General features: G+C 54.1%; 1 protein-coding gene across 2 annotated transcripts in view; it reads right to left on the reverse strand.

The window, feature by feature from the left end:
• Nucleotides 1-7,692: 7,692 nt before the first annotated feature.
• The window catches only part of LOC117639585, a 31,845-nt gene continuing 16,569 nt past the window's right edge, over nucleotides 7,693-22,968 (reverse strand). Inside the window, exons 2-4 of one of the 2 annotated variants that reach the window (XM_034375405.1) lie at nucleotides 13,165-13,515; nucleotides 9,633-9,854; nucleotides 7,693-8,804 (exon numbers count right to left, since the gene is read on the reverse strand). In XM_034375405.1, the coding sequence (XP_034231296.1) occupies nucleotides 8,576-8,804; nucleotides 9,633-9,854; nucleotides 13,165-13,515 (802 nt within the window). In that variant the 3' untranslated portion in view covers nucleotides 7,693-8,575. The remainder of the gene's footprint in view (nucleotides 8,805-9,632; nucleotides 9,855-13,164; nucleotides 13,516-22,968) is intronic. The other variant, XM_034375406.1, reaches the window with a different exon arrangement.

Consider the following 22,968-nt stretch of genomic DNA (forward strand, 5'->3'; position numbering starts at 1 on the left):
AAACTTTCACCACGCGACCCGCCGGCACGGCCCGGCACGGCCCGGCACTGTCCGGCACGGCGTCACTGTGCAACCCAAACCCAACCGCGGGACTGGCCATGCCCTGCCCTGCCCTGCCCTGCCCTGCCCTGCCATGCCCTGCCATGCCCTGCCCTGCCATGCCCTGCCCTGCCATGCTCTGCCCTGCCATGCCCTGCCATGCCCTGCCCTGCCATGCCCTGCCCTGCCATGCTCTGCCCTGCCATGCCCTGCCCTGCCCTGCCATGCCCTGCCATGCCCTGCCATGCCCTGCCATGCCCTGCCCTGCCCTGCCCTGCCATGCCTTGCCCTGCCATGCTCTGCCCTGCCATGCCCTGCCATGCCGTGCCACGCCGTGTCTCCTAGAGTCCTATCCTAGCGCATCAGACGGCCCCGATCATCACTGTGCATTATCATCACAATCATTGTCACGTAACGTCATCGTAAAGCGTCCCGGGGGCGCCCCGAACCGAAAAGACAAAAACAAGAAAAACAAAAAGAAGACCTTGCGCGCCGCTCCTTAGCGCGGCGGGACACGTAGACGACATACACGAATCGGCCAACTCCTTACAACATCGTAAATAAAATTCCCCGCCTTCACGTGCGTGTAACTCTCGCTCCCGCGCGCCGGGTTCGAGTCCCGCCGATTTCTTTTCCCCTTTTATTTTATCGCTCCTCCGATGCATGAATGGCGCGCGTTGGCAGTGGTGGAGCCAGCGCCGGCCTGAGGGAGGGGCGAAGCTGCACTCTTTGCCTTCACACCTGTGCACAGTGGGCCAGAAGGCCGGCGCAGGCGGCCAAAACTCTTGACGCGTTTTGAGCTCCACAGTCGCTCAGCAGGACTTGAACCGAGCGTGTGACCCCAGCAATGGATTCCTCGTTAGGAGAGCAATCCATTGGTGAGGTCACAAGTTTGGTTCGAGTCCTATGTAGCGACTCTGGAACTCAAAACGCGTCTGCAGAGCTTTGGCCGCCTGCGCCGGTCTTCTGGCCCACTGTGCAGCGGTTTGGCATCCTGCTGTCCGAAAGTGGAGGGGCTCGCGGTGAAGGGCCCCGCAATCAGGTCGGCCTTGAAGTCCTTCGCGGCTATCTGTATTGACGAACCGGTGACACTGCTGACGCACACGATGACTGACGCGGGGATCCTCGCCGTGCCGGAAACGACACGTTGGCGCATTTTCGTTTTTGTTTTCGTTTTCGGGTTCGTCACCTTGCAGTGGTGCGGCACACCGGTGGCACCTGCAGCGAGAACAATGATCGATCGGGCGGGTAATTGGTATTTCGTCGGGGAATCCCTTCGGTAAGACGAGGTGCACGCCGGACTGCACGACTTCTGCTGACTGTCGTAAATTGTCGTAAATCTCACGCGGTGCTTGCGAGAGAGAGAGAGAGAGAGAGAGAGAGAGAGAGAGAGAGAGAGAGAGAGAGAGAGAGAACCGTTTGGAATCAGCCTCGCGGAGCGAAAAAGCTCCTTTTGTACGCCGACATCATAGTAGTGGTAGAGGGCGGGGTGGGACGGGACCCTACAGGGCTGACCTGGGCGGGCCGCCTTCGGGGATTTCCCACGACCGAATCTATCGCGCGGCGTCCCAAACACGCCACGCTGCGCTGCCTGCGCCCCGGCCTGCGCCACGGCCGGCCGGACTGATCGGAATGGAATGCCCTCTCGAATTATCCGGATCATATTTCAAATTTTTCGAGGCGGCGGTGACATTCCGGGCGCGTCAAGCGGAAAACAATAACCGGCGCAGTGACCTCATTCCGATACACGAATATCACTAATTGTTTGTGGCCCTCCGGGGCTGGAATTCTGGTACCGCTGTGCGTTTTACCATAAAGCTCACCTTGCTACCGTACACCACAATGAAAAAAAAAAAATTCTCCCCAAAAAGTACATTTTTCTTTCAAAAAAAATTTAATTCATTGAGTTTTTTAAAATTAATCATGTATTTAGAATAAATGCACTCTAAAATTTTCTATACAAATTTTGAACGTAACTTTGCACATATGTTCTTTTTGCGCACAAACTTTTGCACGCAATGTGTGCGATTCTCTTTTCAAATTAATACGAAAAAGTTGGCAAGACAACATACGTTTTGAGATTTTACGCAACTATGATTTTGTGTGCGACCTTATGCCTTCATCTGAAAGAAATAAAAGTTGAAGAAATGGTACTCGGACAGAGAGACATTCGGTGAAGGTTTCGGTAAGGCCCTCCTGCGAGACATCATGCAGAGACGCGACGACCGAACATAAATAACTGCTATCATCGGTCTGTATCTCGAACCTTTACAAGCCTGCCGATTTCCACTCTCGGTCCTTTTTTGGCATATTTCTTTGTTGTGAAGTGGAGGGCGGGGCGGAGCGGCGGAGCAAGATATCACCCCGTCACCACATTACAAACGGCTTCATCCCCCAGTGTCTCGGGCCGGGCCAAGCCGGCCAGGCAGAGCCAAATGAGAATGATGGCTTCTGTGAAAGTCACACATTACAACTGGTCCCGCCCACCCGCCCATTGTGCTGCTATCTTTTTTTTTTCAGTCAGTAAAATTTGCATAATAATAACAAATATCGAAAAAGAGTAATCAACTCTCTATTTTTCTTAATAAAGCTGCAATTTATATTTTTTTATCAAAATTTATTTTGCTTTTATTTTGCTTGTCCAGATCAGCAGGTCTAAATAATTTTACTGAGTGAAAGGGACAGTGAGTGAAGTCGTTAGTCTCAAGCCTAAACAAAAACGAATGGTCCTAGCTACTTCTTAATTTTGTAAAAGGTCCCTCGGTTTCACAGCGTGCTGGTGGTCGAATAAGCCGAGCTAAACACACACCGATGCATCTGTCTGTTTCTACAAGCCGGGAAGACGGGTAGCCTCCGGGTCTCCCTAAGCAGGATCAAGGGCCGTGCGATCCCACACGCGGATCGTCGCTCTGTCTCTCTCGCACCCCTGCGGGACGCCCCACGAGTGCGAGAGAGACAGAGCGACACAGCCTGCAGCAGACTGATTCCGAAAGTCCTGTTAGTCGCTCGCGCACCTCCTCGCGACGCCCCACGAGTACGAGAGAGACAGAGAGCTGACAAAATCCGAGAATCGTTTTCGTACGTTTTCGTCGCTCCGTCTCCCTCGCACCTCAACGCGACGCCCCATGAGTGCGAGAGAGACAGAGCGACTGCCGGTCCGGCACTCCGGGCCCCGGATCAAAGATATCCATCACGAGGCGCGTCTGAGCCGTTCCATTAGGTGCCGCTTGATAGTGTTTGTTTGAGCGGGCCGGCATTATAAAGTCCCCGTGTGTGCAAGCTGCGCGGACTGGGAGTCGTTTTCGTCGCTCTGTCTCTCTCGCACTCGTGGGGCGCTCCGTGTGGGTGCGAGAGAGACAGAGCGAGTGCTGCGCCACCCACCGCCACCGCTGTGTCGAAACATACGCCGGCAGCCGGGCCGAGATCATCTTTCGACATGATCGACCCTCTTAATGATTCAACGTCCCGATGTGATTTAAGGATTTAGGGATGCCCCCTTCTCACCTGAGGCTTGCCTGAGGCTTGGCTTGAGGCTTTTGCCTCAGCCTCCAGGACCCCCCGCGGGACGGCGCCCGTGAAGGGACCCCGGCAGGATGCCGATTCCGGAAAAGTGCTCTCGTCGCTCTGTCTCTCTCGCACCCACGGGGCGTTCCACAGGTGTGTGACAGAGAGAGAGAGAGAGAGAGAGAGAGAGAGAGAGAGAGAGAGGCGAAGCACCAGACGGGAGGATGCTGGTCCAGACAACGGGCCCTCCTGTCCTGTCGCCTGGAGTGCAGTGTAGTAGCTTTACAGTGTGGGGGACTCGACTTCGCGCTTTGGGAAACGCACCATGCTCTCTCGCTGCGTTGCGGTCGAATCGGCGCCAAAAAGCGGCCGGAGTCACACTCTGCGATTGAATGGGCAGTGCAGTGACGAGGCGTTAGCCTGCAGACTGATTTCGAGAGTCGTTTTCGTCGCTCTGTCTCTCTCGCACTCATGGGGCGTCCCGTATAGGTGCGAGAGAGACAGAGCGACGAAAACGACTCTCGGAATCAGTGTGCAGGGCCCTGGCCTTTCGACCGCACGCCAAAACGAAGAGCTGTGCAGGTAGCTCAGGTTTGTCGTGGCTGGAGCGACGCTGGAGCGCGCATGCGTCGAGGCCCAGGCCCTTCCCGAAGGAATCACTGCACTACAGGAGGACGGCCTCGAGTGGGATCCCCAGGTGTGACTTGCATGTACCTGGCGGCCGCAGCAGCACAAACACGGTCCCAGACACCCAGCCGCCACCGCGCTGTCTCCCTCGCACCCCTACGGGACGCCCCATGAGTGCGAGAGAGGCAGAGCGCGGCCGCAGGGAAGCCCCTTGCTGGGTACTACTGCACTCAAGGGCGGATCCTAAGACGGGTTCCGCTAACGTTGCCTGGTGAGGTAAAACTGTGTCCTTTTGCCTACCTTCCAGGGGGCTTTGCTGCCTCCATAGCCCCCCCCCCCTTTTCTCTCCCTGGATCCGTGCCTGGCTCCTCTGGCAGAGTCCCACAGTGGGTGCGATGCCATTCCCTTTCCAGTTTCCAATTAGTAGTCCAGTGCGGTGACAAGGGTCCGAAGTCCAAGACGGACGCCCTGACAGGTGGGAGCATCGGTCCGGTGGCATTCCAGTGCACCCCCTAACGTCTCCATACTGTCCCTCTAGCCAACTGGATTCGAGGTGCGCAGGGCTCGGCACGGCCCGGCGGATGCCGCGCTTATGCTCGTTCCGAACGCGGCTCTGTCTCTCTCGAACTCATGGGACGTCCCGTAGGGCTGCGAGAGAGACAGAGCGACGACGGGGCCGCTAGGAGGGTGACGCACCGCGTCCCACAGGTGCACTGGGGCGCTGTGCAGGTGCGCGACGCACGTCCCCGCGTCGTGGAAGGAAGGTCTGTGTGGAACGGTTATTTTTCGGGGGGGGGGGGGGGGCCTTGCGGAACTGCTCGAGAGGGGCCCTTCGAACGCACAGGCGTCCACGTCCACGAACGGGCGTTCCACAGTGGGCCTTCTGGCCTTCTGGCCCACTGTGCGTTCCGAGGGCAGAAGGGCCTCCACTACACTGGCCGCGCCGCCGCGAAGGGACGCGACGGGACGCGAAGGGCCGTTTGGGCAAACTGAAACTCACACTGCGCACACAGAGAGGTCGACCCGTCGGTCAATACTCGTGAGTACCTCGGCCGCAGCGAAACAGCGGTGACTAGCCAGAAAATAGAGAAAACAAGCTTCCATCGTTCAACATTTTCCGGATTTTTCTACATTTTTTAGTCACGACGAAGTCTTATGTCCACCCCCCGTGTGATTTTATCCTCTTTTTTCACATTTTTTCGAAATTTTCTGTACGATTGTGTTGGGACTTTCCAAAGTGGTTGAACTTTGTACCTAAAAATGGTTAAGTTTATTTTTTTTTCAAATTTTGGATGCGCTGTGGCTTGGCAGACGAGGGAACGTTTAGCTTTCCGAGAAATCTCCGCGTGATGGCTCCGCTGGCTCGGCTGGCTCTGCTGGCTCACGCCACCGGACGTCAAGGCAGTGTAGGCGCGGCGTCGGCAGCCAGGGGAGGACTATCTCCCGCTGCCATGCAAGGCGATGCAAGGAGCCGAGCCGTTCCCAGAATCGGGCGACAGGTGCGGGGGGGGGGGGGTGATATTATGAAGAACGTGAGATTAATTTAGGAAATGCGCGGAACAATACTTGACACCACTTTGACACTAAGAAATTGTGCCGAAAGATCAAACTTTTTAATTGGCCGCACACTCAACTTCTTATGCTCGTTTTTATGCGTATTACGATGGTTTTTCATCGTAAGGTACGCATAAATTTGCACATACGTAATATGCCAATTTTTCATCGTATTACGCATGAATTTCAGCGTATTACGCATGTATATCATCGTATTACGCATGAATTTGATCGTATTACGCATGAATTTGATTGTAGTACGTATGTTCTCATTTCAACGTATGTTACGATGGCCCTTTCAGCATAAGAATCTGAGGGTGCGTAGCTTTGCTGGATGGTTTTTGATCGTCCCATCAAACGGCCCAGACAAGCAGGACCATCGGAAGTTTCGGAAATCTTAAATGCAAAGCGGTTAGGATTAAGTTCACTGGAAAAATAAAAGTGGTACAAATTTGTTCGATATTTCGCACAGATCTGTGCGTTTTTTGGTACAAATTTTAGCGAAAACCTCACATGCCTAAAATGGGCTGAGCCACGTACAGTTCACAAGTTCGGTCACGGTGCAATGAAAATTGTTTGGAATCGATGTTCAAAATTCATAAACCCTTTTGAACCTATTTAGTAACACAATTTTCAAAGTGTTTTTTTTTTTAAACATTTAAGCACGAAGTAGCCGTATAGTTTCCCCTGGGTTGGCCTTTCCCAATGCCATTTCAAATTTTTTTGTACAATTTTTTTGACCACACGAGGCAGAAATTTTTTCTCTGGTTTTCTTTGCTCAACTTCCGCGGCGATTGAAACAGCGGTCCGGATTTCTCGCGGCGTAAACTGTCTTCGAAAGCGAACGCCAAATGTGCGCTGCGATCCGATTGGATCCGTAATGCCCTCGTTCTCTCGGCCTTTTTACGAGCGGGCCGCTTCGCTCTGTCTCTCTCGCACCCTTACGGAGCGCCCCATGAGTGCGACAGAGACGGAGCGACCAATCCGAATCGCCCGGCTGCGTCTGGCTGCAGCACGGCTGCAGTGTGCGACTATTAACGAACCGAGGAGTTTGTTGTTCCAATTAGGCAATTAATCAGCTGGCGGTATGACGGCCCGATCGTCCCGTGAATGGCTATTAGGGCTGCGTGCGTTGCCACGGCGCGACAGCTCATCGCACGCCACGCCTTGCCATGCACGCACGCAAGGCACGCCACGCACGCATGCTAAAAGAAAGGCGTGCCGAGACGGGCCGAACCAAACGGGAACGCGGGCAGCGGGCTGATTCCGAACAATGATTTCATCTCTCTCTCTCTCTCTCTCTCTCTCTCTCTCTCTCTCTCTCTCTCTCTCTCGGCGGGCTGTTGGAAATCGCTCAGCAGGTTTCAATCAATGGGAACGGCTCCGCGTGTTATTCGTTGACGAATTAGAACGAAGCGCGGCGTGCACTCCGCCGCGGACGTGACCAGAATGCGCGTGAATCGCCTGTCTCTCTCACACTTGTCGACCCTCCGGCATGAGTGCGACAGAGACAGAGCGACCAGAAAACTGTTCGGAATCAGTTTGCGGAACTGGCCGAGCAATGTCGGAGACCACCCGAAATGATGGACGAAAGAGCAAAATCGCTACAGTTCCTGGATCGTGTCTCTTCCGCTCCGGAAACGGGTCTCACTTCGGAAATGGGTTCAACCTTCCCGCGCGAGAAAAACGACGAAAATGCGAGTGTTCCTTCCTTGTGACGTGGTTTCGAAAGGAGCAAGACTCCAAATTGCGGTTGCGAGACCCCATGCAACTCACGCACACGCACGCACGCGCACACACACACACATACACGCACACGCACAAACGCGGACCGGGCGAGCTGGATTTGTACGCATGCCAATCCAATTCACGCGTAGCGCCGGGCTAAAAGGTGGACCACACGTGTGAGTGTCTGTGTGTGTGTGTGTGTGTGAGAGAGAGAGAGAGAGAGAGGGGGGGGGTGAGTGTGTCTGAGAAAGACCGACAGATGGAAGGGTGGGGAGTGGAGTGAACGGAGAAATGCACGCGCTCAGCCTTGGCTCAGGCGGCCGGCCTGATCAATTATTTAAAACAACTTAGTAAAAAGCGGGTTGCAGCCGTCAGATCGATGACAAGCCGTCGAGCAAATTGGCCGACAATAATAATCGATACTCGATCGGTTCGATAGTATCGACATCACGGCGCCGCGCCGGACCACGCCCCGCGGTTGAGCGATTACCGCGAGGCGGCTGGGGGCCAACGAGGAAGCGAGGGACATCTCGAAGGCATCGCATCGCACTCGGTGGATCGTTCAAGAGGACTCGATTTCGGGCTCATTTTATGGAGGACTCGGGTTAGGGTTCCTTTATGGATGATGAGCTTTGGAGGGCTTGAATTCTGGCTCATTTTTGGAGGACCAGTTCAGGAAGACTCGAATTCAGGCTCATTTGGAGATGTTGCTGTTTACTCTCTTGCATGGGAATGGTACCAGCAGAGGCGGAAACAACTTTGCCAAAATTTGAATAAATTCCACATTCACGCTGCAAAACGCCTGCAAAGTAGTCCCCGCAATCATCGCACACAACTTTTCAGTGCAACCCCTTGGTGCCACCGATGAACTGTTCGATGGGCAATCCATTTTCCCCATCGTGAGAATGTGCCTCGAAAGGGGTCAAGCCAGAGTCGGCGGCCCGAGACAGTTTAGCATGCTGCAGTGACACTGACCCGTGTCCTGGCGCGCGACGCCCGACGCTATCAGGTTCGCACTCCCTACTCCAGTGTACCAGACCGGGGGTGCTACCGTCGGCCTGTCACCCAAGAAGTAGCAACAGGTACGGCACTACAGAACGAAACGAACGAGCAAAAAGACGTCCTACCTTCTGTCGCACGAGCAGTGCATGACGGTGTTGACTCTCCAGTTGAAGAGGCCGTACTTCTCCTCCAGGGCGCCGATGTAGTGCCGGCAGCCCATGTCGTGGTGCCGGCAGCACCGGTCCACCCGCGAGAAGGCCCCCAGCTGCTTGTAGGAGGTGGCCGAGAAGCCCTTGCCGCACCACTTGGTGCCGGGGACGCGCATGGCGTCCAGGAGGTCGCGCTTCCGCCTGAAAGCACACCACCACGCTCAGCCGAGGCCGTCCAGGCCGTGGGCCAGGCCGCCAGCCGCACCGCGCGCCGAACGCCAACACCGCACCGGACAGCAGCAGGTAGGTCTTCCGGCGCTTCTCCTGTGCCTTCTGTTCAGCTTTCTTCTCGTCTTCTTGATTTTCTGTTGTCTACTTTCTTCCTGATTTTCTTTTGTCTAATTTCTTCCTAATTGTCTTTTTTCTACTTCTTCATTTTCTTCGTTTGTATTTCTTCTTCATTTTCTTCGCGTATTTCTTCTCCATTTTCTTCGTGTATTTCTTCTTTATTTTCTTTCCTATTTTCTTCCTAATTTTCTTTGTCACTCTCTTCTATTCTTACAGTTTCAGCTGTTGGTGATAATCTAGCCTTCTCCTTTTCCACAGGAATATCAGGAACAGGTGTTTTCCCTGTTTTGCAAACCACCCTGCCTCCATGTGACCGATATCTAATGGGTCAACCAACCCCAACACAGAGACACCAACGGACTCGCGATCGAATCGCAAAGTAGAGACAAAACTCATATCCGCGAACCTGGAAAGTCAACGGGACCCTGGAGGGAACATAACGCAAGCCCTGTCCACAGGATGGGGGGCCTAACACTCCCTGCGCTCGCCGAGTAGGACTTCCTGAACCCAGCGTCCACAGCACTGGCAGAACCGAAGCGAACATTAACGCCTTGAAGCGAAGTGACTACCACGCTTGAATGAAGCGTGACAACTAGGCTTCCGTTTCATCAGTGAGGGGCCTAACCTTCCCTCCGCTCCCGCGTGAGCAGAACCCCCTGAACCCAGCCCAGCTTACTCTACCTCTTGTCGCAGCCGCAGTAGCTGAGGGTGAAGGGCCGGTAGTTGAAGAGGCCGAACTTGGTGTGGAAGGCGGGGATGGCCATCTTGCACTGGTCGTGCCTTCTGCAGCAGCGGTCCGTCCGACTGAAGGCGCCCAGCGAGGAGTACGCGTCGGCGCGGTGGTGCCGCCCGCACCACTTGGTCCCCGGGGCCATGAAGGCGTCCTGCAGGCTGCGTTTTCGCCTACAACACCAACCTGCTGCTCAGCGACGGCCAACGCCACCTCGAAGCGGGACGGCAAGGAGCACGCACAGCAAAGCGACAAGCACGACAGAACAGTACACACTGAGAAATGCTCATGTACTACCGTGTGCAAAAGAATCCGACCGTCGCTACCCCGCGCGCAAGAGACCATCCATAAGGCTAGCGTTGTAAATCACTGACGCGTGGAGTAGTGACGGTCGGATTCTTTTGCACACGGTAGTACTTTCATTTTTCCATGACTTGACAAAGTCGTATTCATTTTAAGCAACTCACAATTTAGAAGGAATAAAATTTCCATATTGTGCTTTGGTATTTCTAGAATTGTACCATGTTTATGTGCGAATTTGCAAATAACTTGCACATTGACGTATACGTCAATACTATGTTAAAAAAGTCCATAAGCATTAAGTGTGTAACTTACAAAGCTTTTTAAAAATATCTGTTTTAAAATTGACGAACTTTACGTAGTAGTTTTTGAAACTTAATGAGCACTATATACAGTTTCTTTTTCAAATCTCTATCTAAAAATGTTTGCGAAATTCATTGAAAAGGTTAACATTTTATGGAATGAATTCAAAACAAAACTTGTTTCACACTCTTTAAAAGTATCACTAATTAATACTGAACGTAGACTGCACTATATACACTGTGTCATTGTTTTGCGTCGTTTTGGCTCTGGTCGCGTTCCTTGTTCCGTCCGAAAGTACACATCATTGCAAATACAGTAAAAAGCACAATCGTCAAATACAATCAAATAAAAATTACAAGAGAAAGGGCAGAAAGCATAGGTTTGAACACAAAAGCGGTATCCAGGGTAAACGATTTGCCTACGCAAACTAAGAAATATGTCCGAAGTTAAATTTTTTGCTTGAACATGGAAAGCTCGTCCCATTTTACGTTTTCTTTTTCTGATTCACTGAAATGATTCTACGCGGCCCACCTTGGGCGTCGAGGATTCCGTTTTTATTGTTTATTGGACTGCGCGACAGCACCTTGAAGGTGCGGGGAAGGCCGTGAGTAAAGGGCCCCGCCGATTTATGAAGAGGCAGTTGGTCATCTCGCGAACCGGTCGAAAAAAATAATGCAAGGATGTAAATGGTTTTATCTGGCGGCCGTTCCCTTCTGGTTGAGAGCGGGGTGTGGCGACAGCCGATAGGCCGCTTGAAAGGACAGCAAAAAGTAAACAAGGGGATTCCACGAGAATGAATGAGAGAGTGAAAGTGAAATTACGGAAGTATCTACACGATTTGTCAGCTTGAACCAGAAACGCCCATACAAGTAAAGCGGCTCCTGTTGGTTACAGATCCACACAGGAAATTGGAAAATGCTAATGCAGGACCGTGGCCTTGCAGAACGGCGAGGAGGAAAATGCAGCCGTTCCCTTCATGTCTGTCGGCTCTTTCTTTGCCCAATAAAAATTTGAGGCCACTAAAAGTTGTTTTTACGAGCGGTAAAATGAATTCCTCGCATACATGAATGGGAAACGGGTGCGGCCCCTTCATCGACGCCTCCGATTGAGGTGACGCAAAACGCCACCGTTAATTTTTTCGGTTTTCTAGAGACCGCAAATTTTGTAAATTCTGAGAAAAGGACGTTTGGGAGCTAAAAGGAGTTTATCTGCTTGTGAGGGACCCGCAGCTCGCTGGCTGAGAGCTGAGCTGGCCAAACTAGTGGGATCTTATCGAGGGAAGTAGCACGGTGCATAAACTAGAAGGCAGTAGAGGCCCAGCAGATACTTTCTAGAAGGCTCCGCGGCACAGAAGCACAACCAATACAAACTACGCAACAGGAAAATACAAGCCACTGAAAAGTGCATAGCAAAACAAGGACAACTGAGGTGCTGTACAGATAAACGTATGCATGTGCACAGTGCAGAAGATTTGATTTTGTGAAAAACAATCATTTGCAAAACGAATAAGCCCAAAAACGTTGCTAATTGCACATGCAACTATACTATGACAGTGTATGCAACAATGAAGAAACTAAACTATCGAGCTTAAACAGCTTAAAATTATCGAAGTGGAAAATAATTTTTTCAGAAGTTTTTTTTAATTCTATAGAGGCGTAAGCATTCCTCTCATTGTTAGAGTAACGACCTGAGAAAGGTCTTTTTTTTCTAGCAATTACCGAGTATGGCACTCGAGAAGCGTGTGATTCCCACGCATTAAAGTCTCTACGAGTATTTCGCTACAGAATGCAAGCGGAGGGGAAAAGAAAGGAAGCTCCGGTTAGGGGGGCTTGATGATTAGTGAGCCAATCGCAGAACGACGGTGGGTTCGCTGTCGCTGCTCCGAAGGGTCGGTACTCCTGCCTTGCTCTCGGTGCCTTTTCCAAGCGTTGAGTCGCATGCCTTTGCTGCTGCTGTTTCGGTGCGGTGGTTGGTAGCACAGTGCACGGTGCGGCTCGGTACGACCACACATCGTTAGCACACGGGGTTTCCCCTTTCAGTTAGAAATAGAGCAGTGTTTTAACACACACACACACACACACACACACACACACAGGTTGATAGATTACAGAAGGGATGCACACAGTGTCAGTGACTTCCAATTCGTCATAGAGAATCGGAAAGAAACACTGAACGGCGCTCCTGGTTTCTAACAGAGTTGTGAAGAAAAGCAAACACAAACACGTGTTGACACTTTGCAAACAGGATGGATCTCACATGCCGTTCACAAACTGATGCGGTGCTTCCGACCCATGTCAATCATGCCACTCTGATTTAAATACAAATTGAACATGCTACCCGTGAAAATATTTTTGGTTAGGGGAGAGTGGGGCACATAAGTCCATAAATTTTGCGAAAACAAAGCGACTGACGCTCGGATAGCCAAAAGAAACAGAACCGGACCAATGTGCCCCACTATCCCCTTCGTTAATTTTTGAATCTTCGAACTTTCACTGCAAAGCCAGTGGTAAGTTTGCTTGCCACAAATTTGGCAAGCCGTTTTGAATGCCAAAATTTGGCAAGCTTTGGTCGGAAATTTTCATAAGCTTGCCAAATTTTGGCAAGCAAGGTGGTATTTCCGGGCCAAGCTTGCCAATTTTTGGCACTGAAAACGGCTTACCAAATTTGTGGCAAGCAAACTTACCACCAGCTGTGCAGTGTTGTCATTATCTAAAGCTGACAAGGCATTGAATGTTATCTGATGAACTCAACAAAAATTAAAGTTTCTTTTTAAATCTTATTTTACAATCAAGGGTCTGAGTTGACTCTCAGCGTGTTCATGCCGTGCCACCCACACCACAAAAACAAATTGAGTTCCGTTCTTAGTGTTGTGGTCCTCACCTCTCCAGCTCGTGCTTGGCGGCCTCCTCGCCGCGCTCGTGGCCGTCCACCAGCCTGCGCATCTCCTGGTGGTTGCGCTCGCAGTCGGCGCGCAGCCTGGGGTAGTCCAGCCAGGCGGCCACGTCGTCGGGGAGGGCCTCGTCGTCACCGAGGACGCGCACCGTCACGTTCCTGGCCTCGGACGCGCTGCCGTGCCGCACGGCCTCCATGTCGTCGTGGAAGGCCTGCAGGAAGGCGCGCACCGAGGGCTCGTGCTCCACGTACTCGCAGTCGCGGAGCTCCTCGGCGCCGGAGTAGATGAGCTGCACGAAGTGGCGGCCGTCCGTCACCTGGCGCAGGTGCAGCTGGGGCCTGGCGGGCAGAGAGAGGGAGACACGCGGGGTTAGTCGTCGTCATCATACGTCGCTCTGTCTGGATCTGGATTTGTTGTCACTTCGTGTCAAAATTGTGAGTGATATTTTCATCAATTCAAAAGTGAAGACGGTTTCAGCTTCAACACTTATTTCATGTGCGTGACAACAGCTTGATAAAACTCTTTGCCATCAAACGAGATAGCATATCATCATTATCATCACCATCATCATCTGATTCATCATCTGATTATTCATCATCTGATTCATCATCATCTGATTCATCATCATCTGATTCATCATCATCTGATTCATCATCATCTGATTCATCATCATCTGATTCATCATCATCAGATTCATCATCAGATTCATTATCATTATATTCATTATCATTATACTCATCATCCGATTCATCATATTCAAATATTCTCCATGAATCTGCGAACAACCATCGTAAATGCAAGAAGATCCTTCATGCCAGAGGCACCTCTGTTAATACCCAATTTATTTATTTCAGGGCCGCATGCTGCCTTTCGACGTTCGAGTTCGCGACTGCGATTGGGTGAGTCCAAATTAACCTTAGAAATAGCTCGAATTCCGTTTTTTTTTACGGTGGGTGAATCTCATCCCACCTGGCGCCGCGGACGACCGGCCAGACGATAAAGAAAGAGGACAGAGCGAGTGCGCGCCGCGAAGCAAGGCGACGAGCTGCCGTTCGGAATGTGGACCTGAATCTAGATCTGAACCTGAATGCCGCGAGGAATTTCCGTGGGCTAGGGCAGGGGGTGAACACCCTCACTCGCGTGCTGGAGAGCACTGGAACACACTGGAGGCGGCGGCCGCCCCTCCAGACCGCGCTCCAGGGCCAGACCACCCCAGCAGCCTTCTCCAGCCCGCCGAGTGGGGGCGGAACGCGTGTCGTCGCCACCGTTCCCCTCAGACCTCTCTCTCTCTCTCTCTCTCTCTCTTTCTCTCTCTCTCTCTCTCTCTCTCTCCCCTCTCTCTCTCTCTCTCTCTCTCTCTCTCTCTCTCTTTCTCGGCGCGTCCAAGGAGGTGCGACCACAAACTAACGGACGGCGGGCTACTGTGGAGATCCTCTCTGGGCTGCCCGCCACAAAACTATACTTTATAGCATGTTGCGCAAAAGCGCGGACACAACACACACACACTCACACACACAGACACACTCACACAGACACACTCACACACAAGACCGCATTCGGCCAGATCCGCGCGACGCCGATTATGAAGACGTTTGTGGTGCCACAGTGGTGTGACAACGGCGACCATTAGTCGTGGCCGGGCGAGTCATCACGGGCCGCTATAACTCTCTGGAGTCGCGCTGGAATTCGCGTCACACGCCGCGGTGGTCACTCCGTCAGCAGTGCTTCTGTTTGCTGCCTGTCTCTCTCTCGCCCGCATTCATGGGGTAGGAGAGAGAGAGACAGAGAGAGAGAGAGAGAGAGAGAGAGAGAGAGGGGGGGGGGGGGGCAAAATGAGCCTGCAGGTGCGGGGGGTGTCATTGCGCGTGAATATTAAGCCGCGGTAGGGTGCACAACATTCCGAGGGAGGGCCGCCGAGGGGAGGGGGAGGGGAAAAAGAAGGGCCATACACAAAGAAAGCGAATTTACAAGTGGGAGAAGAAGTGTTAAATAAGGCCATCGCCCTTGCGGCTGCCAAATTGTAGTAAGGTCCATTGAAGGCCTCCCTCCTCCTCCTCGCCCTCCTCGTCGTCGTCGTCCTCCTCCTCCTCGTCCTCCTCCTCCTCCTGAGTCATTCCCTCGCGTGCCGAACGGGCATGGGGTGGCGCCCGGCGGCGGTGGTTCTCGCTAAAAGGCCCCACTTCATTCTGTTCCGGTTTGTTGACCCAACTCTGCCAGCGCGATGTTTGATTTTCTATTTTGACTTCTGTCTGGCGGCGCCCGCAGGTTAGGTCAGGTCAATTTAAATTGAGTTAGGTCAGGTTCTGCAAGGTTGGGTGAGCTTAGGTGAGGTAAGTTCTGGGAAGGTGTAAGGAAATTTAAGGTTTAGCGTGAGGAAAGGTGAGCTCAGATGAGGTGTGGTATACATGAAGTCTGGCTGGGTAAGGTCAAGGGAGGTGTAAGGAGCTTCAAGATACTGGCCAAAAGTGAACTTGAGGTGAAGTTGGCTTGGATGAGGTTAGGCGATGTGAGCTTAGATGAGATCAGGTGTAGCTTAGATGAGGCTACGTGAAGTCAGGTGAGGTGGGCTAAGATGTTGTATGAGGTCAGGGGAAATGAATAGTAAAAAAAGATGTAAGGATCTTCAACGTGGTGGCTTAAAGTGAGGTTAGGTCAGGTCAGGTGAGGTAGAGCTTAGATGAGGTTAGGTCAGGTCAGGTGAGGTAGAGCTTAGATGAGGTTAGATGAGGCCAGGTAAAGTGGAGCTTAGATGTGAGGTCAGGTGAGACCAGGTGAGGTGGAGCTTAGATGAGGTTAGACGAGGTCATATGAGGTTAGATGCGGCCAGGTGCGGTTAGGCAGCAATCTGTGACCATGGCGCTGCTGAGGCGGCCTGATCGAGGACGTGTAGCTCACGCGCACGGTGCCGTGCCATTGCCGTGCCCTGCAGTGCGACACGCCGGGACACGCGGCCATACGCAATAAACGCATGTTTTATCGAGGAGCCCAGCAAGTACACGACTTTTGGCGACTCGATCGCCACGCCCTGATTTAGGGACGCCGATTCGGGATCACAGCAGCGGCAGTGTTGCCACCGCAACAGTATGGAATATTTACTGCGAGGTCCAAGTGTTACTCATGCAACTTAACACACACACGCACACATACACACACACAGATCAGAGCGCGCGGGAGGCAGGAGATTCTTTCTAAAGGGAAACTGCGTGCATGAGGTTAGATTTGGACAGTGTCGTAGCAGGCTGGCTGGCCGGCTGGCACCCCCGCTGGGGGGCGCTAGTCGTCGTCGGCGTGCTAGCAGGGGGGCCGGGCCCTCGGCCAGGCCAACCTGAATGCAAACGAATGATTGGTATTTGGATGGCTGTCCGCGCGGTGGACGCTGTCCACTGGGCAGTCCACTGGACGGGCCCGACTGGTTCGTAAAGCGTGCCTTTCATAACATTGTGATAGAGCCGCTTGGGCGCAGCTCGCGGCATGGCGTCGCCAGCGCTCTGTCTCTCTCGCACCCTGACGGAGAGCCCCACGAGTGCGAGAGAGACAGAGACGACTCTGCCGGCAGTGCGGCAGGGCAATTAAAACTAAAGGGAAAATGGCTCCCTTTGCCGAGTGGCCGATAAATCAGGGGGAATTTTTGACGGCCAAAGCCGAAATGTAAAGCAGCTGCACCTTGGGCTCCCTTGGGCTGCCCGCGGAGAGGAAATCCCATTTCCGCACGAAGGCGACTCGCGAGGTCGAGGCGGTGGTCATTCCCTGCTCGGCCGTCCGACTGAACGCAGCCGTTCACCTCGGGCGCTGTTCCACCCCAAAGCTCGCATGCTTTCGTGCTTCTGGTGCAGCAGACTGATTTCCGACAGTCGTTTTCGTCGCTCTGTCTCTGCCGCGCACCTGCCTAGGATGCCGCACGAGTGCGAGAGAGACAGAGCGATGAAAACGACTCTCAGAATTAGTCTGCAGGCCGAAGCAGGCCGCATGACTTGGTGAAGGACGTGCTCAAGAAGACAATAAAAATTTATTGAATTATTGTTGACCATGGTACAAGTTTTTGCTCATATTAGGTTTGAACAATTTTATTTTCGAGTTAGTTTTGATTTGCGTTTTTTTTTCGGGTCGACCAAGGTAATTGGAGGAGAGTGGAGGAGAGAAGGGGGATGTTAATGAAAGCCGGGGGCGGTCTATCATTGATTTCGTGTCCGACCGACACCTCTCTCTCTCTCTCTCTCTCTCTCTCTCTCTCTCTCTCTCTCTCTCTCTCTCTCTCTCTCTCTCTCGTGGCCGGTGGGCGCCACACCTCCGAAGTCGATGCCATAGAGCCGATGCCCCAGTCACCTCCGAGGCCCGACGCTGCCCGAGGCATGGCGGGCCGAGCAGGGCCACTGGGCCACTTTACGACGACTCGCAATGGGACGAGTCCACGAGTCCCAGAAATTGAAATCTCTGTCCTGGTGGTCGCAGCGGCCACGCGCCACGCCCTGTGTGTCTGTCTGTCTGTCTGTCTGCTGTCTGTCTGTGTCTGTCTCTGTCTGTGTGTCTGTCTGTATGTCTGTCTGTGCCTGTCCGTCTGTCTGTGTCTGTCTGTGTCTGTCTGTCTTTCTGTCTGTCTGTCTGTCTGTCTGTGTCTCTGTCTGTCTGTCTGTCCGTCCGTCTGCGACAAGGTCGTAACGGGTGCGACCCGTGCTGGTCAATGGTGCGATGAAGACAGCGGTCCCGTTGATCATATGGGCGGCACAATTAATGATCGGTACGCCGCCGCAGCGTGTCCAACGCGAGGGTGGGCCCCGCCCGCCGCGCCCCGCCCCGCCCCGCCCCGCCCCGCCCCGCCCCGAGTCTCGGCCCCTCTTTACGACCGATCAGCAGCCCCGTACGCGGCTGTGGGGCAGGGCCAGGGGCGAAGCAAGGCGTAGCTAAGGTGTCGGTACTTCCGATAAGGCAACCACACGCACCGGTACAATGAGTCGTCCTGCTCGCATTCGTTCCGGGGCGTAAGTGCAGCCCGCCCGCCGCGTGCCGTGGGCGGGGCGGGGCGGGGTGAGGAGGGGCGGGGCGGGGCGGGGCAGCGCTGTCCGATCTAATTCGAATCAGAACAATAAGCGACAGCGGGGTGCCTCCAGTTCCAGAGACTTGAACGCACCACTGGTTGCAGTCCGAGGGGCACCCGAAGCGTTCCAGTGAAGCATGTGTCAGCTGTCCGTCTATCAAGGTGTGTTGTTCTCCAGGCGCTCTTTCCCAGCAAACTCTTCGGCCAGACACGTCGCGGTGTAGCTGGGCGGCGCTCAGTGGGCCAAGACCGGTGGAGGCGGACAAAACTCCAGACGCGTTTTGAGCTCCAGAGTCGCTGAACAGGACTCGAACCGAATGATGTGTGACCCCACCAATGGATTCCTCGTTCGGAGAGCAATCCATTGGTGGGGTCGGACGTTCGTTTTAGTCCCATTTAACGACGCTGGAGCTCAAAACGCGTCTACAGTGTTTTGGCAGCCCGCGCCGGTCTTCTGGCCCACTGTGCGGTGCGTAGCCGTGCATCCTGCGTCTCGGCACGGCCGGCAGGGGGTTGTTGACTTTGACTTTCCAGGGCGGTTTTGAGGGCTGTCGAGGCTGGAGGGCCCTGGAGCTGGAGAAGAAGTACCGGAGGGTGGTCCGACACGCGACGCCGCGCCACGCCGCGTTTTGTTGGCATCAAGTGACAAATTGGCGGCGAACAATGGTGGGCCGCGGCGAGAGGAGGGGCGGGGCGTGGCGGGGCGGGGCAGGGCGGGGCGGGGCGGGGCGGGGCAGGGGTCAGCACCGATGCAATTAGTTTCCTCCGGCTGCTGGAGTCTGAGCCCGCGGGACTCCAGCTCCACCGGCGTGCGAGAGAACGGCCGTGGCGAGCCCAACGCGCACGCACACCCCTGTCTCCACCAGCCCCCCACCCGCCCCCCCGCCCACCCCGCCCCCACCCCGCCCCGCCCCCCCACAGCGCTTCCGCAGCCAGTTTCCGAAGTCCTCTCGAGGAGTGCCTCCCCGCCCTACCGCCCCGCAGACCGATTCCGAGAGTCCTTTCTCGCCACTGTCTCTCTCGCACCTACACGGGACGCTCCATGAGTGCGAGAGAGACAGAGCGACGAAAACGACTCTCGGAATCAGTCTGCTGCAGCTTGGCAGGGGAAAAACGCGGCGCCTGTGTGGGCAGTGCAGGGTGCTGGCGGCTATCAGTCACAAAAGCCGCGCCACTGTCGAAGCCCCACCGAGTTTGTGCATAGCAACATGCAGTGCAGTGCCTCTCGGTGCAGCGGGCCGAGCCTTCGTGAGTGATAGCACTACACGTGGTGCATCGGGGGGCAACGCGAGGTCGTTCACATTCGGGACGCCCCCGCCTGCACACGGATTCCGAGAGTCGCTCTATCTCTCTCGCACTCGTGCGGCGTCCCGCATGGGTGCGAGGGAGACAGAGCGACGAAAACGACTCCCCGCGGCCCCCTGCGGCGAGCCCCCCGCGACGACGCGGACGTGCTAAACACACGACGGACTGGTCGACTAGTCCGGCGACTAGGTGCCCGCCCGGCCACGGCCGCGGCCACGGCCTCCACGCGCACAGAGTACAGTCACCTCGGAAAGACTCTCGAATCGTTTTCGATCCTTGCCTCGAGAGGCGCGTGATCTTTGAAAATGGTTACCCTTCGATCGGTATCTCTGACTCGCAGAGTAACTCGAGAGGGCGGCCCCTCACAGTGGGCCAGAAGATCGGTGGAGGCGGCCGAAACTCTCGACGCGTTTTGAGCTCCAGAGTCGCTAAATGGTACTCGAATCGAACGTGTGACCCCACCAATGGATTGGTCTCCGAACGAGGAATCCATTGGTGGGGTCACACGTTCGATTCGAGTCCCATTCGGCGACTCTGGAGCTCAAAACGCGTCCGGGATTTTGGCCGCCTCCACCGGTCTTCTGGCCCACTGTGCCCGTGCTCCAGCAGGCTGTTGCCGAACAGCGCGCTCCTCCGCTTCGTCTCACTCGCATTCAAGGCGGGCTCCGTAGGGGTGCGAGAGAGACAGAGCGACGAAGCAGAGTTCGGAACCAGGGCACTGTACAGGGCGGCCTTGGGGGCTCGAGCCGTGTATGTGTGTCGGTCCGCCTCCCCCTCGGCCCAACACACACACTTGACTCCCAGGACGAAAAGGAAGGAGACGCGAGTCCTGCGTCATGCAACCGCGGCATTAATCAAGGGTGGTTCCAGAAGGGCGTGGCGCAGACAAGTACGTAGCAAGCGTAGCCAGGGGCGTAGCTTAGGGCGTAGCTAAGGATGTTGCTTAGCCTTAGAAGTTATAGCAAGTAAGGGTGCACCCTCAGATTCTTATGATGAAAGGGCCATCGTAACATACGTTGAAATGAGAACATACGTACTACAATCAAATTCATGCGTAATACGATGAAATTCATGCGTAATACGATGATAGACATGCGTAATACGATGAAATTCATGCGTAATACGATGAAAAATTAAGCATAATACGTATGTGCAAATTTATGCGTACCTTACGGTGAAAAACCACACGGTAATAGCGGAACCTGGTTTTCCCAGGAAGCCTATGGTAGGGACATAGGTGATTTCCACGGAGGTCCTGGGAAAACCAGGTTCCGTTTTTACCGTGCATCGTAATACGAATAAAAACGATCATAAGATGTTGAGTGTGTGGGTAACCAGCAGTTGATGACTTCGTGTCATTTTCTATCTCACACGTCGAGCGTTTCTTTTTCGTGGTCCCCTTATCCTTATTTTACATTGAATTTGGTTTCATCGAGTTTGATAGTTTTTAATAGCACTTACGTTCATTCGAACACAGGTCCCTGTCGATTTGTCAGTATAAGACTCAACGGTATTTCCCCCTTCCTTCCTTCTCACGGCTAGCGGCGACACCCGTGTCCAGCAGCCCGATGCTGGAGACAGTGCTTTCGTCGCTCTGCCTCTCTCGCACTCATGGGGCGCGCCGCGTGGGTGCGAGAGAGACAGACTGAGACAACGTTCGGAGCCAGCCTCCGAGCGACAAGGGCCTCGCTGACGGCGGCGGGAAATTAGGGCCTGTCCATTGATAGCGACTCCTTGTTCGGCCCGAGTGCGACACGGCGCCCAATTTGTCAGAGGCGTGGCGACACACCGACCGCGTGCCGCGCAGCCGCCACATTCACACCTCGGAGTCACACCTCAGGCAGAAATGAACCCAGAAACTGTGCCTCTATGGCAGTGCGATAACGAAAAGAAGCCGTTCCAATGCACAGTGGGCCAGACGATCGGTGGAGGCGGTCGAAATCCCGGACGAGTTTTGAGACTGAACGTGTGACCCCACCAATGGATTGCTCTCCGAACGAGGAATCCGTTGGTGGGGTCACACGTTCGGTTCGAGTCCCATTTAGCGACTCTGGAGCTCAAAACGCGTCTAGAGTTTTGGCCGCCGGCCCTGGTCTTCTGAGGCGCGTCCTCTGCTCCCTGTCGCCACGCCACTGGCATGCCGGTCTAAGCCAATACTTCTAACGGGCCGGAAAAGCGGCTCTAAAGCCGGCGGAAATACGGCGGCCGGCCGCAGCAGACTGAGAGTCGCTTTCGTCGCTCTGTCTCTCTCGCTCTCATGGGGCGTCCCGTGTGGGTGTGAGAGAGACAGAGCGACGAAAACGACTCTCGGAATCGGTCTGCAGGCAGACGTCTGCGCGTCGTCACAAACCCTGCCTCCTGATCGGCTTGGTGACACCACTGGTGACACCAGCAACCCGATACGCGCACTCTCTTCTTAACTCCAACATCTCGCGTCTCTCTCTAAAGGGGGGTCTAGGCCGAGGCCACAGCGGGGCCGACTCCGAACAACAGCCTATTTCGTCGGCGCTCTCTGTCTCTCTCGCACTCATGCGGCGTCTGCTTGTGGTGCGACAGAGACAGAGCGATGACAGCGCTGTTTGGACTCGCTCTGCAGCTGACGCACTGGCGTGACGCTCCGCGTGGTGGTCGCTTAGGCCCCACGCAGCCGCGAACTGAGAGTCGTTTTCGTCGCTCTGTCTCTCTCGCACCCGCTGGGGACGCCCCTTGAGAGCGAGAGAGACGAAAACGACTCTCGGCATCAGTCTGCCGGCCGGGGTGGTGGTGGACGCTCACGCATTTGGCCGGGCTCCCGATCAGCTGTGGCGACAACCAGTGTAGTGGCACCGCCAGTGTGGCGGCGGTCGCGCGGCACGCGGCGGCACGCACACTGTTTAGCGTATTCGTAATTGACTGCAGTTGTCACTCGGACCGGCGGCCGCTGCCTTGCGCTGCTTTCTCCGCGTGGCGGCGCTCGGAACGCTCGCCGCCGGACAAATCGCGCGTGTCCGTGTCATAAAACGGCAAGCAACGTGTCACGAGCACAAAAAAAAAAAGAATTGAAATGAAAGTTTGAGAAAAAAGAAAGAAAATTAAACAGGAAAGAATTGAAAAGAATGGAAAGGTCCAAATTGAAACCTTGAGGAAAAATTGAAATGACAAAAAATGATGGAAACAACGAGAAAGAAACAAAAAAATAACAACAAAAAAAAACGAAAAAAAAATCAATACAAATTTGAATAAATTTAAAGGGTGTACAGTCGTTTACTGAAAGTTTACGTGGCTCTCATGATTGCGGGTGGCGACTAAACTATGGGCACGGGACGGACGTGGCCGAAAGAGGGAGGAGTAACAGTATGGCGATGATAGGAAGAAAGCTGCGCGATCAGGGGGCTGCCCTACATGGACCTATCGGCCACAAAATCGACCATAATCTCCACAATCTTTTCTCTCTCTCTCTCTCTCTCTCTCTCTC

This window comes from Thrips palmi, unplaced genomic scaffold, assembly GCF_012932325.1.
Source record: "Thrips palmi isolate BJ-2018 unplaced genomic scaffold, TpBJ-2018v1 HiC_scaffold_11, whole genome shotgun sequence".
Taxonomy (NCBI): domain Eukaryota; kingdom Metazoa; phylum Arthropoda; class Insecta; order Thysanoptera; family Thripidae; genus Thrips; species Thrips palmi.